An 18,937-nucleotide genomic window follows, 5' to 3' on the forward strand; every position below is an offset into this window, starting at 1 on the left:
TAGTTGTATTCAATCCTTTATTGATGTAGGAACACCCTAGTGCTTAGCGCTGCAATAAATGGGGTCTTGGTTGGTGACGATCATTTCGTCCACATTGACATGAGCGGCGGTCAGAAGGCCGTTCAATTGCTCCAGCTTGCTTTTGCTCAGAGTGGGCTCCCTGCTCAAGATCCAGGCCAGCAGTTCGTGGACCTGGCCCAGGTCTTGACAGCTGTAGATCACAGCGTGACCGACGTAGTCTGTGGACAGCACCCAGTATTTGCCAGGAAATGCCACTAAGGAGGTGAAAAGTCAGCTTTTGGAAAGACAAACAAAAGAAACACTACAAAATGTGAAACATACTTTCAGAGAAAAAGACCTCCATCTTGGCAGGTTCTTCAGGATCCGTCACCCAAACTGTGCCATTAACCGTATGAATGGAACCATTGTCACTACAGGGAGAGTTACACTTCATTTTAAAAAAAACAAACAAACTGGCACAACAAACATGTTCCGACTTAGACGTTTACAAATAAACATTTAAAGGTTTGAGTTTTTAATGAGTCAAAACGAGTGTTGCACGTTTGGTTTATGTAACCTCACTTCCTGTTAGGTTTAGATCATACTTGCCAACCTTGAGACCTCCGATTTCGGTGGCTAAAAGGGGAGGAGTATATTTACAGCTAGAATTCACCAAGTCAAGTATATATATATAATAAATACTTGAATTTCAGTGTTCATTTATTTACACATATACAGGGCCGGCCCGTGGCATAGGCCGTATAGGCAAATGCTAAGGGCGCCGTCCATCAGGGGGCGCCACGCCAGTGCCACAAATGTTCAAGAAAAAAAAAAGAAAAAAAAAAAAGTTGGTACTATTATTTCTAAATACAAAAATCCCACGTTAATTAAAATGCAAAGTAAAGCCTATTTAATAGAAATATTATTTGTTACAACATTACGCCCCCCCCCCGCACGGTACGGTGCGCCCCCTCCCTTCCGGTATCATGACTCTTTTTGGACGTCACCACATCAAAAAATCAACACAAGATGTCAAAACGGCCAAAACTGTCAGGTGCCCAGGGAAGAAAAAAGAGAAAAGAAGAGGAGGAGCAACGAGAAAAGACAGAGGTAGCAGGTAGGTAACGTTAGCCTACATGACATTATTTGTCTGTTACAGAATGTGATAGTAACCTGGCTTTTTAGCATTAAGCTAATGTTACATGATTCGGCAATTGCTAATCAATAAATAGCTAGTTCTGTTTTAACGTCGGGTTAATATTGTGGAGGGGGCTAAATTGTTATGGAAAATAATAATGTAACGTTAGGTAATTACAGTACTCCCACCTTACATTCCTCAGGGACATTTGTATTAGATCTTTTAAGCAGGTGTTTTTTGTTTACATTGTTATTGCCTTCTGGTTAGCTAATGTTTGCCCTGCAGGTAATAGTCACTTTTCCACCCCTTTATATATTAGGTATAGTTGTAAGTAAAAAAAAAAAAAGGTCAAAGACAAAGCTATTCGGTTTCTTGTGAGTACCGGTATATACACTTCACTGCCGATGTGGGGGGGCGCCACCTAAAATCTTGCCTAGGGCGCCAGATTGGTTAGGGCCGGGCCTGCACACATAACACTCATCTACTCATTGTTGAGTTAAGGGTTGAATTGTCCATCCTTGTTCTATTCTCTGTCACTATTTTTCTAACCATGCTGAACACCCTCTCTGATGATGCATTGATGTGTGGCACGCACAAAAGTGCTTTCATCAAATGCACTAGATGGCAGTATTGTCCTGTTTAAGAGTGTCACAACATTGCTGTTTACGGCAGACGAACTGCTTTACGGTATACAAAAAAGTGACTGCTGTTGTGTGTTGTTGCCACGCTGGGAGGACGTTAATGAAAACTGCCTAACAATGAACCCACATAAGAAACCAAGAACTCGCCCTCCATCATTCTATAGTTATAACGTGATTGGGCAGGTACGCTTTTTTATGTTGTGGAGGACCTGAGTCCGCCTGAATTTCGGGAGAGGCGCTGAATTTCGGGAGTCTCCCGGAAAATCCGGGAGGGTTGGCAAGTATGGTTTAGATTTATTGGTCCCCGTTGGGGAAATTCATTTTCACTGCCGTACATTTTGTTCTTATTTTGGAAAACCTTGTATTAGTAGATTGCACAGTACAGTACATATTCCGTACAATTGACCACTAAATGGTAGCACCCGAATAAGTTTTTCAACTTGTTTAAGTCGGGGTCCACGTTAATCAATTCATGGTAAAGTTACATGGTTTAATGCATCACAACAAAATTAGGCATAATGTGTTAATTCCACAACTGTATATATCGGTTGATATTGGAATCGGTAATTAAGAGTTGGACAATATCGGACAGCTCTACTCACAGGTATAAAACTACTTTTTTTAAAGTAATAATTTCTTATTTCAAGCATGAAAAAAAATTATGCTGAGCGCATATTATGTCAAGATAATGGCACTAGCATTTACTTCATTTAAGAATATTTTTCAACATATTGAGCAATCAGGTTTCATTTTTTCTTCTACCAAAAAAGTGCACTTATTAGTGAGAATATACTTATTTTTGGGTTCATTGAGGTTAGCTAATTAGGGACCGCAATGTCCCTTTGGGACAAAGGTTTTTTTAAATTACCGGTATTATTATTATTATTATTATTATTATAGCTTTGCGCTGTAATTTGACCCCCTTAACATGCTTCAAAACTCACCAAATATGACACACATGAGTACTGGCGAACAAAGCGATTTAATCAAAAACCAAACCCCAAACTTAATTGCGCTCTAGCGCCCCCTAGGAAGAAAACAAATCTGCCTCTAACTCCCAGTACGAATGTTGTAGAGACATGAAACAATAACCTCTATGTAGGTCTCACTTACACCTAGATTTCATACACTGACATCCTTCAGCAGAAAACCGGAAGTTGGCAATTCCCCCTTCAAAAAACAAAAGTTTCATAAAAACAGTAATTTTTGCCTGTTTGAGCTGTAATTTGACCCCCTTAACATGCTTCAAAACTCAGACTGGACACATCAGGACTGGCAAAATAGCGATCTAATAAAAAAAAAACAACCTAACCCCAAATCTCAAAATTGCGCTCTAACGCCCCCTAGGAAGAAAAGACAAAACTGCCTGTAACTTCCAGTACGAATGTCGTAGAGACATGAAACAAAAACGTCTATGTATGTCTAACTTTGACCTACATTTCATATATCTACACACAATACCCTATAATGACAATATGAAATGGAATGAATTCATTTCTGTCCTCTAAATTGTACACACAATACCTTGTTGAATGGGTAAAAGCGGGAAACACCAGCAAAAGTCGGTCCTGTCCATCGCTGCTTGCAGCTTTAAATTTTACTTATTTTGGAAAGTCTTGACAAGCCAAATTTTCTTGTTCTATTGGCAGATAATTTTGCTTAGTTCAAATAAAATACCCCTCATTTTTGGATTTTTTTTTCTTGTTTTTGAACACTGACTTTTTGCAGTGTAGTTACATAAATGTCACATTTGTAGGGAAGGGTATTCAAAATGCACTTAAGACCCAATAAGAATAAAATGCACATGCTTAGGTTTTTATAAAATGTGACACTTTAGCCTGGTGTGCTTATAAGAGTATCGGTAGTCTTGGCGCAGTCTATGCCATACTTGCCAACCCTCCCGGATTTTCCGGGAGACTCCCGAAATTCAGCGCCTCTCCCGAAAACCTCGCGGGACAAATTTTCTCCCGAAAATCTCCCGAAATTCAGGCGGAGCTGGAGGCCACGCCCCCTCCAGCTCCATGCGGACCCGAGTGACGTGTTGACAGCCTGTTCACAACATTGCGTTAACAGCAATGTTGTGACACTTTTAAACAGGACAATACTGCCATCTACTGTACATGCATATGTGACCCACCCATAATGTGTCACATTTTTGTGTTGATTTATTTATTTTATTTTGTGGTTTGAATTCGTTTTTGGAGCTGTCATTACACATTTATCAGTATTCACATTGGTCAGTAGGGCGTTTCTTCCCAATTGAATGCTATCACCTGCAGACCGGAAGTGTCTTGTCATTCTGATGAGCGCGACCAGTCTGTGAACAATTGAAACGTCCTGTGTGCTTTTTTCCTCCTGTATAACAGGTTAGTTTTGGTGAATCAACTCACTGAATAATATCCATGTGATCTTTATAAGTTTAAGTACACATTCTGATGGTGGAGCCTAACTCTAAAGTGTTTGTGAGTTGTAGTTAGTATTTGTGAATGAATCCAGTGCACAGCTGCAGTAATCCATACAAAAAGGCGACGTGAGTGCGCAATGGTTATATAGGAACTTCTGATCCTAATTCAGACTCCCAAATTAGAGCTCCTGTTTTCTTATTGATTTTATAATGTATATTTGTATAATGTGTGTGTTCTGAAATAGTGACAGAATAGAACAAGGATGGACAATTCAACCCTTAACTCAACAATGAGTAGATGAGTGTTCTGTGTGTATATGTGTAAATAAATGAACACTGAAATGCAAGTATTTCTTTATATATATATATATATATATATATATATATATATATATATCTTAACCACGCCCCCCGCCCCACCCCCCGAAATCAGAGGTCTCAAGGTTGGCAAGTATGGTCTATGCAACGTATTGTGTGCTGCTGCATGATTATTTTAAAGTATATTTGAGAATGTATCAAGTATAAGGAAAGGATGTTAGTGTGTACTCACAGCAGCTCACTGTTGAGAACGCCAATGACTCCAGGACTTGTTAAGGTGTAGAGGGCAGTAGCACACTCGCCATTCTGGAAGGACGCCGGGAGCCTCTCGATGTCATACCACTTGCCAACGTACTGCAGAAAAAACAAAGTGACACTTTACTTAGTCTCTCCTCAAAGTCATTGTAATAAGGACAATTATTAACAACTAGTGATGGGTCCGGCGCATGCGTCGAGCTCATAGAGCAAAACCCTGTGTCGGTGCGCGTACCTCTTTTAGAAAGTCACGTGACCGATCATGAGCTGTTTTATTTGTGTTAATTTCCTTGTCGTTTCATCCTCTTCTCTCAAAGTTTCCACTTGATCTATTAGAATTCAAAATGATTCTTAGTTTACTATTCATATTTTCTGCAGGTTAAATGTCTCATTTGTACGACAATTATTGTCGTACATTAACAAATCCACCTCCTCGATGCTGTCAGCCAGAGAAATAATAACTAAGAGAAATAGTCTAAAATTTAATACGTTGGAAAAACAGTTTGAAAAAAAAAAAAAGTGTATAAAAAACATTCACAGTCCACAAGCATCCTCATTCACAACACGTTATCTTACATTTCCATGTTATGATACATGTTCACATTTATTGACTGCATCTAAAAAAAGATAAAAATCTATTTTTATTTAAATGAAAATATGAAATAATTAGGGATGTCCGATAATGGCTTTTTGCCAATATTGCCCAACTCTTTAATTACCGATATCAACCAATATATACAGTCGTGGAATTAACACATTATTATGCCTAATTTGGACAACCAGGTATGGTGAAGATGAGGTACTTTTTAAAAAAAAAAAAAAAAAAAAAAAAAAAAAAAAAAAAAAAAAAAAAAAAAAAAAAAAAAAAAAAAGAGTTAAACAATATAAAAACAGTTACATAGAAACTAGTAATTAATGAAAATGAGTTTGAGTTTGAGTTTATTTCGAACATGCAAGTATACAACATGATACATCACAATCTCCAGTTTCTCTTTTCAACATGTTGGAAAAGGAGTAGGAAGAAGCAGAGCTTATTTAATCCTACCCCTTTTCTTTTACATAACAGTTGCTAAAACTTTTGTTCACTTCCTGTTCTCAATTTATTCACAATATACTCCATAAGTAATCACAATAAAATAAGTAAATAAATGATAATTGGTGAAGTAAGTTACATTTCATATGTTGAGATAAGTAAGATTATTTTGTGAGTGAAAGAATGAAAGAATGGATGAGTTAAATAAATTCAGAATGTTTATCATGGTTCTTCTTCTTTGTACTTTGTAAACACTTTAAGTTTGAAGAGTTTCTTGAAGTGGATCATATTAGTACATTGTTTGATTGCTTTGCTTAATCCATTCCATAATTTAATTCCACATACTGATATACTGAAGGTCTTAAGTGTTGTACGTGCATACAAATGTTTTAATGAGTAAAATGAAGTGTTAAAGGCTAGTACTATTAGTGGAGCAGCAGCACGCACAATCATGTGTGCTTACGGACTGTATCCCTTGCAGACTGTATTGATATATATTGATATATAATGTAGGAACCACAATATTAATAACAGAAAGAAACAACCCTTTTGTGTGAATGAGTGTAAATGGGGGAGGGAGGTTTTTTGGGTTGGTGCACTAATTGTAAGTGTATCTTGTGTTTTTTATGTTGATTTAAAAAAAAAAAAAAAACCCGATACTGATTAAAAAACAAACTATACCGATAATTTCCGATATTACATTTTAATGCATTTATCTCTAGAAATAATCCTAAATGAAATATAATGACTTAGTTTATATTATTGTATATATTAGGTCGCCCGGAAAAGGGTGGAATGCCATCTTCGGGTTGGGGAGGAGACCCTGACCCAAGTGGAGGAGTTCAAGTACCTCGGAGTCTTGTTCACGAGTGAGGGAAGAGTGGATCGTGAGATCGACAGGCGGATCGGTGCGGCGTCTTCAGTAATGCGGACGCTGTATCGATCCGTTGTGGTGAAGAAGGAGCTGAGCCGGAAGGCAAAGCTCTCAATTTACCGGTCGATCTACGTTCCCATCCTCACCTATGGTCATGAGCTTTGGGTTATGACCGAAAGGACAAGATCACGGGTACAAGCGGCCGAAATGAGTTTCCTCCGCCGGGTGGCAGGGCTCTCCCTTAGAGATAGGGTGAGAAGAGAGAAGCTCTGCCATCCGGGGGGAGCTCAAAGTAAAGCCGCTGCTCCTCCACATCGAGAGGAGCCAGATGAGGTGGTTCGGGCATCTGGTCAGGATGCCACCCGATCGCCTCCCTCGGGGAGGTGTTTAGGCCACGGGGAAGACCCAGGACACGCTGGGAAGACTATGTCTCCCGGCTGGCCTGGGAACGCCTCGGGGTCCCACAGGAAGAGCTGGACGAAGTGGCTGGGGAGAGGGAAATCTGGGCTTCCCTGCTTAGGCTGCTGCCCCCGCGACCCAACCTCGGATAAGCGGAAGAAGATGGATGGAATATATATTGGGTCATAAAATCAGTGTCAGTTGAGTCGGTCCATAGGTTGCCTGTAGGGATTTTTAATGTCCAGCAGATGTCAGTATTTAGTGACACAGTATCAATACAGTTTTGCAATGTGTCAAAACTAGTGATGGTCCGGCTACACCGATGCATCGGCGCATGCGTCGAGCTCATAGAGCAGAACCCTGTGTCGGTGCGCGTACCGCTTTTAGAAAGTCACGTGACCGATCATGAGCCGTTTTGGTCACGTGACCGATACGCAAACTGTGTCGCACTGACGCCTCCTCTGTGCCCTGTGAGCGGGTCTTTTCTACAGCCGGAGAAATAATAACTAAGAGAAATCGTCTAAAATGTAATACGTCGGAAAAACTTTTTTTTTTTTTTTTTTTTTTTTTTAATAAAAATGTGTAAAATAAAATTAAAAAAATTCCCAGTCCACAATCATCCACAACACGTTCTCTTAGATTTCCATGTTATGATACATGTTCACATTATTTATTGACTGTATCTAAAAAAGATAAAAATATATTTTTATTTAAATGAAGATATGAAATAATCCTAAATGAAATACAATGACTTGGTTTATATTATATATATATTAGGGCAGGGGTCACCAACGCGGTGCCCGCGGTCACCAGGTAGCCCGTAAGGACCAGATCAGTCGCCCGCTGGCCTGTTCTAAAAATAGCTCAAAGAGCAGCACTTACCAGTGAGCTGCCTCTATTTTTTAAATTGTATTTATTTACTAGCAAGCTGGTCTCGCTTTGCTCGACATGTTTAATTCTAAAAGAGACAAAACTCAAATAGAATTTGAAAATCCAAGAAAATATTTTAAAGACTTGGTCTTCACTTGGAATAAGCGGTAAAAAATGAATGGATGGATGGGTCTTCACTTGTTTAAATAAATTAATTTATTTTTTTACTTTGCTTCTTATTACTTTTAGAAATACAATTTTAGAGAAAAAATACAACCTTAAAAATGATTTTAGGATTTTTAAACAAATATACCTTTTTACCTTAAATTTCTTCCTCTTCTTTCCTGACCATTTAAATCAATGTTCAAGTAAAAAAAATTTTTTTTTTTTATAGTAAAGAATAAATATTTTAGCTTCTGTTTTTTTCAACAAAGAATATTTGTGAAATATTTCTTCAAACTTACTATGATTAAAATTCAAAAAAATTATTCTGGCAAATCTAGAAAATCTGTAGAATCAAATTTAAATCTTATTTCAAAGTATTTTGAATTTCTTTTAAAATGTTCTGGAAAATCTAGAAGAAATACTGATTTGTCTTTGTTAGAAATATAGCTTGGTCCAATTTGTTAAATATTCTAACAAAGTGCAGATTGGATTTTAACCAATTTAAAACATGTCATCAAAATTCTAAAATTGATCTTAATCAGGAAAAATTACTAGTGATGTTCCATAAATTATTTTTTTCAAAAAGATTCAAATTAGCTAGTTTCTCTTCTTTTTGTCAGTTGAATTTTAAAATTTTAAAGAGTCGAAATTGAAGATAAACTGTTTCAAAATTGTATTTTAATTTTTTTCGTGTTTTCTCCTCTTTTAAACCGTTCAATTAAGTGTTTTTTTCATCATTTATTCTCTACAAAAAACCTTCCGTAAAAGGAAAAAAAAATGTACGACGGAATGACAGACAGAAATACCAATTCTTTTTAGAAATACAATTTTAGAGAAAAAAATACAACCTTAAAAATGATTTTAGGATTTTTAAACAAATATACCTTTTTACCTTCTAAATTTCTTCCTCTTCTTTCCTGACAATTTACATCAATGTTCAAGTAAATTTTTTTTTTTTTTTTTATTGTAAAGAATATTTTAGCTTCTGGTTTTTCGACGAAGAATATTTCTGAAATATTTCTTCAAACTTACTATGATTAAAATTCAAAAAAATTATTCTGGCAAATCTAGAAAATCTGTAGAATCAAATTTAAATCTTATTTCAAAGTATTTTGAATTTCTTTTAAAATGTTCTGGAAAATCTAGAAGAAATACTGATTTGTCTTTGTTAGAAATATAGCTTGGTCCAATTTGTTAAATATTCTAACAAAGTGCAGATTGGATTTTAACCAATTTAAAACATGTCATCAAAATTCTAAAATTGATCTTAATCAGGAAAAATTACTAATGTTCCATAAATTATGTTTTTCAAAAAGATTCAAATTAGCTAGTTTCTCTTCTTTTTGTCGGTTGAATTTTGAATTTTAAAGAGTCGAAATTGAAGATAAACTATGTTTCAAAATTTAATTTTAATTTTTTTCGTGTTTTCTCCTCTTTTAAACCGTTCAATTAAGTGTTTTTTTCATCATTTATTCTCTACAAAAAACCTTCCGTAAAAAGGAAAAAAAAATGTACGACGGAATGACAGACAGAAATACCCATTTTTTAAAATATATATATATATATATATATATAAATGTATTTATTTAGCTATTCTTGTTTAAATCACACTTATGTGTAACTTACAAATGACAATATATTTATTTATTTAAGTGTGTATCAAACTGGTAGCCCTTCGCATTAATCAGTACCCAAGAAGTAGTTTTTGGTTTCAAAAAGGTTGCTGACCCCTGTACTAGGGCATACAATCAGTGTCAGTTGAGGCGGTCCATAGGTTGCCTGTAGGGATTTTTAATGTCCAGCAGATGTCAGTATTTAGTGACACAGTATCGACACAGTTTTGCAATGTGTCGAAACGCTTCATGACGCCTCATCAACCCATCACTACATTTTACTTAGTCTCTCCTAGTGATGGGTCCGGCAACACCGATGCATCGGCGCATGCGTCGAGCTCATAGAGCAAAACCCTGTGTCGGTGCGCGTACCGCTTTTAGAAAGTCACGTGACCGATCATGAGCTGTTTTGGTCACGTGACCGATACGCGAACTGTGTCGCACTGACGCCTCCTCTGTGCCCTGTGAGCGGCTCTTTTCTACAGCCGGAGAAATAATAACTAAGAAGAGAAAGCGTCTAAAATGTAATACGTTGGAAAAACTGTTTTTTTTTTGTTTTTTTTTTTTAAATAAAAGTGTAAAAAAAAAAAATAATTTCCAGGTCCACAAGCATCCTCATTCACAACACGTCCTCTTAGATTTCCATGTTATGATACATGTTCACATTATTTATTGACTGTCTAAAAAAGACAAAAAATATATTTTTATTTAAATGAAGTTATGAATTAATCCTAAATGAAATACAATGACTTGGTTTATATTATTGTATATACTAGGTCAGTGGTTCTCAACCTTTTTTCAGCAATGTACCCCCTGTGAATTTTTTTTTAATTCAAGTACCCCCTAATCAGAGCAAAGCATTTTTGGTTGAAAAAAAAAAAAAAAGATGAAGTAAAATACAGCACTATGTCATCAGTTTCTGATTTATTAAATTGTATAACAGTGCAAAATATTGCTCATTTGTAGTGGTCTTTCTTGAACTATTTGGAAAAAAAAGATAAAAATAACTAAAAACTTGTTGAAAAACAAACAAGTGATTCAATTATAAATAAAGATTTCTACACATGGAAGTAATCAACTTAAAGTGCCCTCTTTGGGGATTGTAATAGAGATCCATCTGGATTCATGAACTTAATTCTAAACATTTCTTCACAAAAAAAAAAATCTTTAACATCAATATTTATGGAACATGTCCACAAAAAAATCTAGCTGTCAACACTGAATATTGCATTGTTGCATTTCTTTTCACAGTTCTTTTTGACAGACATTTTAGTGACAAACCTGAGCTTGTGCTTCACGGAGTTTATGAACTTACATTCATATTTTGTTGAAGTATTATTCAATAAATATATTTATGAAGGATTTTTGAATTGTTGCTATTTTTAGAATATTTTAAAAAAATCTCACGCACCCCTTGGCATACCTTCAAGTACCCCCAGGGGTACGCGTACCCCCATTTGAGAACCACTGTACTAGGTCATAAAATCAGTGTCAATTGAGTCGGTCCATAGGTTGCCTGTAGGGATTTTTAATGTCCAGCAGATGTCAGTATTTAGTGACAGTATCGACACAGTATCAATACAGTTTTGCAATGTGTCGAAACGCTTCATGACGCCTCATCAACCAATGTGTCGAAACCATGGGTTGATGAGGCGTCATGAAGCGTTTCGACACATTGCAAAACTGTATTGATACTGTGTCGATACTGTGTCACTAAATACTGACATCTGCTGGACATTAAAAATCCCTACAGGTAACCTATGGACCGACTCAACTGACACTGATTTGATGCCCTAGTACAGGGGTCACCAACCTTTTTGAAACCAAAAACTACTTCTTGGGTACTGATTAATGCGAAGGGCTACCAGTTTGACACACTTAAATAAATAAATATATTGTCATTTGTAAGTTACACGTAAGTGTGATTTAAACAAGAATAGCTAAATAAATACATTTATATATCAAATAAAATGGGTATTTCTGTCTGTCATTCCGTCATACATTTATTTTTCCTTTTACGGAAGTTTTTTTTGTAGAGAATAAATGATGAAAAAAACACTTAATTGAACGGTTTAAAAGAGGAGAAAACACGAAAAAAATTAAAATACATTTTTGAAACAGTTTCTTCAATTTCGACTCTTTAAAATTCAACTGACAAAAAGGAGAAAAACTAGCTAATTTGAATCTTTTTGAAAAAATTAAAAAAATTTATGGAACATCAATAGTCATTTTTCCTGATTAAGACACATTTTAGAATTTTGATGACATGTTTTAAATTGGTTAAAATCCAATCTGCACTTTGATAGAATATTTAACAAATTGGACCAAGCTATATTTCTAACAAAGACAAATCAGTATTTCTTCTAGATTTTCCAGAACAAAATTTTTAAAAGAAATTCAAAATACTTTGAAATAAGATTTAAATCCGATTCTACAGATTTTCTAGATTTGCCAGAATATTTTTTTTTAATTTTAATCATAGTAAGTTTGAAGAAATATTTCACAAATATTCGTCGAAAAAACAGAAGCTAAAATATGTATTCTTTACAATAAAAAAAATAAAAATAACTTTAACATTGATTTAAATTGTCAGGAAAGAAGAGGAAGAAATTTAAAAAGGTAAATTTGTTTAAAAATCCTAAAATCATTTTTAAGGTTGTATTTTTTCTCTAAAATTGTATTTCTAAAAGTAATAAGAAGCAAAGTAAAAAATAAATGAATTTATTTAAACAAGTGAAGACCCATCCATCCATCCATTTTCTACCGCTTATTCCAAGTGAAGACCAAGTCTTTAAAATATTTTCTTGGATTTTCAAATTCTATTTGAGTTTTGTCTCTTTTAGAATTAAAAATGTCGAGCAAAGCGAGACCAGCTTGCCAGTAAATAAATAAAATTTAAAAAAATAGAGGCAGCTCACTGGTAAGTGCTGCTCTTTGAGCTATTTTTAGAACAGGCCAGCGGGCGACTGATCTGGTCCTTACGGGCTACCTGGTGACCGCGTTGGTGACCCCTGCCCTAGTATATACAATAATATCTTTTTCAATAGTATCTTTTTTAGATACAGTCAATAAATAATGTGAACATGTATCATAACGTGGAAATCTAAGAGAACGTGTTGTGGATGATTGTGGACTGGGAATTTTTAAAATTTCACTACCCATTAGTGATGGGTCCGGCAACACCGATGCATCGGCGCATGCGTCGAGCTCATAGAGCAAAACCCTGTGTCGGTGCGCGTACCGCTTTTAGAAAGTCACGTGACCGATGATGAGCTGTTTTGGTCACGTGACCGATACGCCAACTGTGTCGCACTGACGCCTCCTCTGTGCCCTGTGAGTGGCTCTTTTCTACAGCCGGAGAAATAATAACTAAGAAGAGAAATAGTCTAAAATTTAATACGTTGGAAAAACTTTTTTTTTTTTTTTAAATAAAAATGTGTAAAAAAAAAAAAAAAAAAAAAAATTCCCAGTCCACAAGCATCCTCATTCACAACACGTTCTCTTAGATTTCCATGTTATGATACATGTTCACATTATTTATTGACTGTATCTAAAAAAGATAAAAATATATTTTTATTTAAATGAAGATATGAAATAATCCTAAATGAAATACAATGACTTGGTTTATATTATTGTATATACTAGGTCAGTGGTTCTCAAATGGGGGTACGCGTACCCCTGGGGGTACTTGAAGGTATGCCAAGGGGTACGTGAGATTTTTTTTTAAATACTCTAAAAATAGTAACAATTCAAAAATCCTTTATAAATATAAATAAAAATCTTTTTTTCCCAATAGTTCAAGAAAGACTACTACAAATGAGCAATATTTTGCACTGTTATACTATTTAATAAATCAAAAACTGATGACATAGTGCTGTATTTTACTTCTTTCTTTCTTTAGTTTATTTCGAACATGAACACACTTACATCATAATACATCACACAATTTCATATCATTTCATTTTACATCATGCCCGAAAAGGAGTAGGAAGAAGAAAAGCTTATTTAATCCTACCCCTTTCCCACTTCAAGCGTTTACAAATATATAGAATCATTTACTGACCTTTTTATATAATAAAATAACATCTATGAATTAGTATACAACAGTTTTGTAATATGTAATTAATTAATTAATTCAGTCATTATTAACATACTGAGATGAAGAATATCTTATTTTCAATAAGGTTGAAAGTATCTCATAATTCTTCTTTTTTGTACTCTGTAAGCACTATTATTTTGAACAACCTCTTAAACTGGATCATATCAGTACAATTTTTAACTTCTTTACTTAATCCATTCCATAATTTAATTCCACATACTGATATGCTAAAAGTTCTAAGTGTTGTACGTGCATATAAATGTTTTAAATTATTTTTTCCTCTAAGGTTATATTTCTCCTCTTTAGTTGAGAAGAATTGTTGTACATTCTTTGGTAGCAGGTTATAGTTTGCTTTGTACATCATTTTAGCTGTTTGCAATTTTACCAAATCACCAAACTTTAATATTTCTGACTTAATAAATAAAGGGTTTGTGTGTTCTCTATATCCAACATTATGTATTATTCTAACTGATCTTTTTTGTAACACGGTTAGCGAATGTAGCGCACATTTGTAGTTATTTCCCCATATTTCTGCACAATAACTCAGATATGGTAACACTAGCGAGCAGTAGAGAATATGTAGTGATTTTTGGCCCAGTTCTTACTTACTTCTTACTTATACTTGTTTATCTCTTTTTTTTTTCAACCAAAAATGCTTTGGTCTGATTAGGGGGTACTTGAATTCAAAAAAATTTCACAGGGGGTACATCACTGAAAAAAGGTTGGTGACCCCTGTACTAGGTCATAAAATCAGTGTCCATAGGTTGCCTGTAGGGATTTTTAATGTCCAGCAGATGTCAGTATTTAGTGACACAGTATCGACACAGTAGTGATGGGTCCGGCAACACCGATGCATCGGCGCATGCGTCGAGCTCATAGAGCAAAACCCTGTGTCGGTGCGCGTACCGCTTTTAGAAAGTCACGTGACCGATCATGAGCTGTTTTGGTCACGTGACCGATACGCGAACTGTGTCGCACTGACGCCTCCTCTGTGCCCTGTGAGCGGCTCTTTTCTACAGCCGGAGAAATAATAACTAAGAAGAGAAAGCGTCTACAATGTAATACGTCGGAAAAACTTTTTTTTTTTTTTTTTTTAATAAAAATGTGTAAAAAAAAAAAATAAAAAAATTCCCAGTCCACAATCATCCACAACACGTTCTCTTAGATGTCCATGTTATGATACATGTTCACATTATTTATTGACTGTATCTAAAAAAGATAAAAATATATTTTTATTTAAATGAAGATATGAAATAATCCTAAATGAAATACAATGACTTGGTTTATATTATTGTATATACTAGGGCAGGGGTCACCAGGTAGCCCGTAAGGACCAGATCAGTCGCCCGCTGGCCTGTTCTAAAAATAGCTCAAAGAGCAGCACTTACCAGTGAGCTGCCTCTATTTTTTTAAATTGTATTTATTTACTAGCAAGCTGGTCTCGCTTTGCTCGACATTTTTAATTCTAAAAGAGACAAAACTCAAATAGAATTTGAAAATCCAAGAAAATATTTTAAAGACTTGGTCTTCACTTGGAATAAGCGGTAGAAAATGGATGGATGGGTCTTCACTTGTTTAAATAAATTCATTTATTTTTTACTTTGCTTCTTATTACTTTTAGAAATACAATTTTAGAGAAAAAAACACAACCTTAAAAATGATTTTAGGATTTTTAAACAAATATACCTTTTACATTTCTTCCTCTTCTTTCCTGACAAATTAAGTCAATGGTCAAGTACATTTTTTTTTTTTTTATTGTAAAGAATAAATATTTTAGCTTCTGTTTTTTTCAACAAAGAATATTTGTGAAATATTTCTTCAAACTTACTATGATTAAAATTCAAAAAAAATTATTCTGGCAAATCTAGAAAATCTGTAGAATCAAATTTAAATCTTATTTCAAAGTATTTTGAATTTCTTTTAAAATTTTTGTTCTGGAAAATCTAGAAGAAATACTGATTTGTCTTTGTTAGAAATATAGCTTGGTCCAATTTGTTAAATATTCTAACAAAGTGCAGATTGGATTTTAACCAATTTAAAACATGTCAACAAAATTCTAAAATTGATCTTAATCAGGAAAAATTACTAATGATGTTCCATAAATTATTTTTTTCAAAAAGATTCAAATTAGCTAGTTTCTCTTCTTTTTGTCAGTTGAATTTTGAAATTTTAAAGAGTCGAAATTGAAGATAAACTATGTTTCAAAATTTTATTTTAATTTTTTTCGTGTTTTCTCCTCTTTTAAACCGTTCAATTATGTGTTTTTTTCATCATTTATTCTCTACAAAAAACCTTCCGTAAAAGGAAAAAAAAATGTACGACGGAATGACAGACAGAAATACCAATTCTTTTTAGAAATACAATTTTAGAGAAAAAAATACAACCTTAAAAATGATTTTAGGATTTTTAAACAAATATACCTTTTTACCTTCTAAATTTCTTCCTCTTCTTTCCTGACAATTTACATCAATGTTCAAGTAAATTTTTTTTTTTTTTTTATTGTAAAGAATATTTTAGCTTCTGGTTTTTCGACAAAGAATATTTGTGAAATATTTCTTCAAACTTACTATGATTAAAATTCAAAAAAATTATTCTGGCAAATCGAGAAAATCTGTAGAATCAAATTTAAATCTTATTTCAAAGTATTTTGAATTTCTTTTAAAATGTTCTGGAAAATCTAGAAGAAATACTGATTTGTCTTTGTTAGAAATATAGCTTGGTCCAATTTGTTAAATATTCTAACAAAGTGCAGATTGGATTTTAACCAATTTAAAACATGTCATCAAAATTCTAAAATTGACCTTAATCAGGAAAAATTACTAATGATGTTCCATAAATTATTTTTTTCAAAAAGATTCAAATTAGCTAGTTTCTCTTCTTTTTGTCAGTTGAATTTTGAAATTTTAAAGAGTCGAAATTGAAGATAAACTGTTTCAAAATTTTATTTTAATTTTTTTCGTGTTTTCTCCTCTTTTAAACCGTTCAATTAAGTGTTTTTTTCATCATTTATTCTCTACAAAAAACCTTCCGTAAAAGGAAAAAAAAATGTACGACGGAATGACAGACAGAAATACCAATTCTTTTTAGAAATACAATTTTAGAGAAAAAAATATAACCTTAAAAATGATTTTAGGATTTTTAAACAAATATACCTTTTTACCTTCTAAATTTCTTCCTCTTCTTTCCTGACAATTTACATCAATGTTCAAGTAAATTTTTTTTTTTTTTTTTTATTGTAAAGAATAAATATTTTAGCTTCTGGTTTTTCGACGAAGAATATTTGTGAAATATTTCTTCAAACTTACTATGATTAAAACTCAAAAAAATTATTCTGGCAAATCAAGAAAATCTGTAGAATCAAATTTAAATCTTATTTCAAAGTATTTTGAATTTCTTTTAAAATGTTCTGGAAAATCTAGAAGAAATACTGATTTGTCTTTGTTAGAAATATAGCTTGGTCCAATTTGTTAAATATTCTAACAAAGTGCAGATTGGATTTTAACCAATTTAAAACATGTCATCAAAATTCTAAAATTGATCTTAATCAGGAAAAATTACTAATGTTCCATAAATTATGTTTTTCAAAAAGATTCAAATTAGCTAGTTTTTCTCCTTTTTGTCGGTTGAATTTTGAATTTTAAAAAGTCGAAATTGAAGATAAACTGTTTCAAAATTTTATTTTAATTTTTTTCGTGTTTTCTCCTCTTTTAAACCGTTCAATTAAGTGTTTTTTTCATCATTTATTCTCTACAAAAAACCTTCCGTAAAAGGAAAAAAAAATGTACGACGGAATGACAGACAGAAATACCAATTCTTTTTAGAAATACAATTTTAGTGAAAAAAATACAACCTTAAAAATGATTTTAGGATTTTTAAACAAATATACCTTTTTACCTTCTAAATTTCTTCCTCTTCTTTCCTGACAATTTAAATCAATGTTCAAGTAAATTTATTTATTTTTTATTGTAAAGAATAAATATTTTAGCTTCTGGTTTTTCGACAAAGAATATTTGTGAAATATTTCTTCAAACTTACTATGATTAAAATTCAAAAAAATTATTCTGGCAAATCTAGAAAATATGTAGAATCAAATTTAAATCTTATTTCAAAGTATTTTTAATTTTTGTTCTGGAAAATCTAGAAGAAATACTGATTTGTCTTTGTTAGAAATATAACTTGGTCCAATTTGTTAAATATTCTAACAAAGTGCAGATTGGATTTTAACCAATTTAAAACATGTCATCAAAATTCTAAAATTTAATCAGGAAAAATTACTAATGATGTTCCATAAATTATTTTTTAAATTTTTTCAAAAAGATTCAAATTAGCTAGTTTTTCTCTTCTTTTTGTCGGTTGAATTTTGAATTTTAAAGAGTCGAAATTGAAGATAAACTAGGTTTCAAAATTTTATTTTAATTTTTTTCGTGTTTTCTCTTTTAAACCGTTCAATTAAGTGTTTTTTTTCATCATTTATTCTCTACAAAAAACCTTCCGTAAAAGGAAAAAAAAAAATGTACGACAGAATGACAGACAGAAATACCCATTTTTTTTATATATATATAAGTGTATTTATTTAGCTATTCTTGTTTAAATCACACTTACGTGTAACTTACAAATGACAATATATTTATTTATTTAAGTGTGTATCAAACTGGTAGCCCTTCGCATTAATCAGTACCCAAGAAGTAGTTTTTGGTTTCAAAAAAGGTTAGTGACCCCTGTACTAGGGCATCAAATCAGTGTCAGTTGAGTCGGTCCATAGGTTGCCTGCAGGGATTTTTAATGTCCAGCAGATGTCAGTATTTAGTGACACAGTATCAATACAGTTTTGCAATGTGTCGAAACGCTTCATGACGCCTCATCAACCCATCACTACATTTTACTTAGTCTCTCCTCAAAGTCATTGTAATAAGGACAATTATTAACAACGAAGCTCACCTTGGTGACGTCAAAGTCAGCTTGCACGGCGACATTGTCGGGACACTTGCCAGGTTTCAACACCTGAGCTGAGACGGTCAGGGAATACAGCAGAGTCAAGCAAACAACCTGCGAGGCCTTCATCTTGTTATCTCAACACCAAGTTCAACTCACAAGCCCACTCTCGTCCGTATTTAAGGCCTCCTGAGAA

At 33.5% G+C, this 18,937-nt stretch overlaps 1 protein-coding gene across 1 annotated transcript; it reads right to left on the reverse strand.

Moving 5' to 3' along the window:
* Nucleotides 1–3: 3 nt before the first annotated feature.
* LOC133618451 (apolipoprotein D-like) lies at nucleotides 4–18,910 on the reverse strand. Its single transcript, XM_061978808.1, has 4 exons — nucleotides 18,748–18,910; nucleotides 4,734–4,855; nucleotides 343–431; nucleotides 4–275 (listed from the first exon to the last, which is right to left on the reverse strand). Exons 1-4 carry the CDS (start codon nucleotides 18,868–18,870, stop codon nucleotides 37–39), a joined length of 573 nt encoding a protein of 190 aa, XP_061834792.1. The 5' UTR covers nucleotides 18,871–18,910; the 3' UTR covers nucleotides 4–36.
* Nucleotides 18,911–18,937: the final 27 nt, after the last annotated feature.

This window comes from Nerophis lumbriciformis, linkage group LG19 (genome assembly GCF_033978685.3).
Source record: "Nerophis lumbriciformis linkage group LG19, RoL_Nlum_v2.1, whole genome shotgun sequence".
Lineage (NCBI taxonomy): Eukaryota > Metazoa > Chordata > Actinopteri > Syngnathiformes > Syngnathidae > Nerophis > Nerophis lumbriciformis.

Bases quoted from the DNA above. Each gene is read 5' to 3' on its own strand.
- LOC133618451 (XM_061978808.1), bottom strand. From the start codon at position 18,870: ATGAAGGCCTCGCAGGTTGTTTGCTTGACTCTGCTGTATTCCCTGACC. The intron at 4,856-18,747 runs GTGAGCTTCGTT...TTTTTTCTGCAG, and splicing joins CTGACTTTGACGTCACCAAG to TACGTTGGCAAGTGGTATGA. The intron at 432-4,733 runs GTGAGTACACAC...CTCTCCCTGTAG, and splicing joins GTTCTCAACAGTGAGCTGCT to TGACAATGGTTCCATTCATA.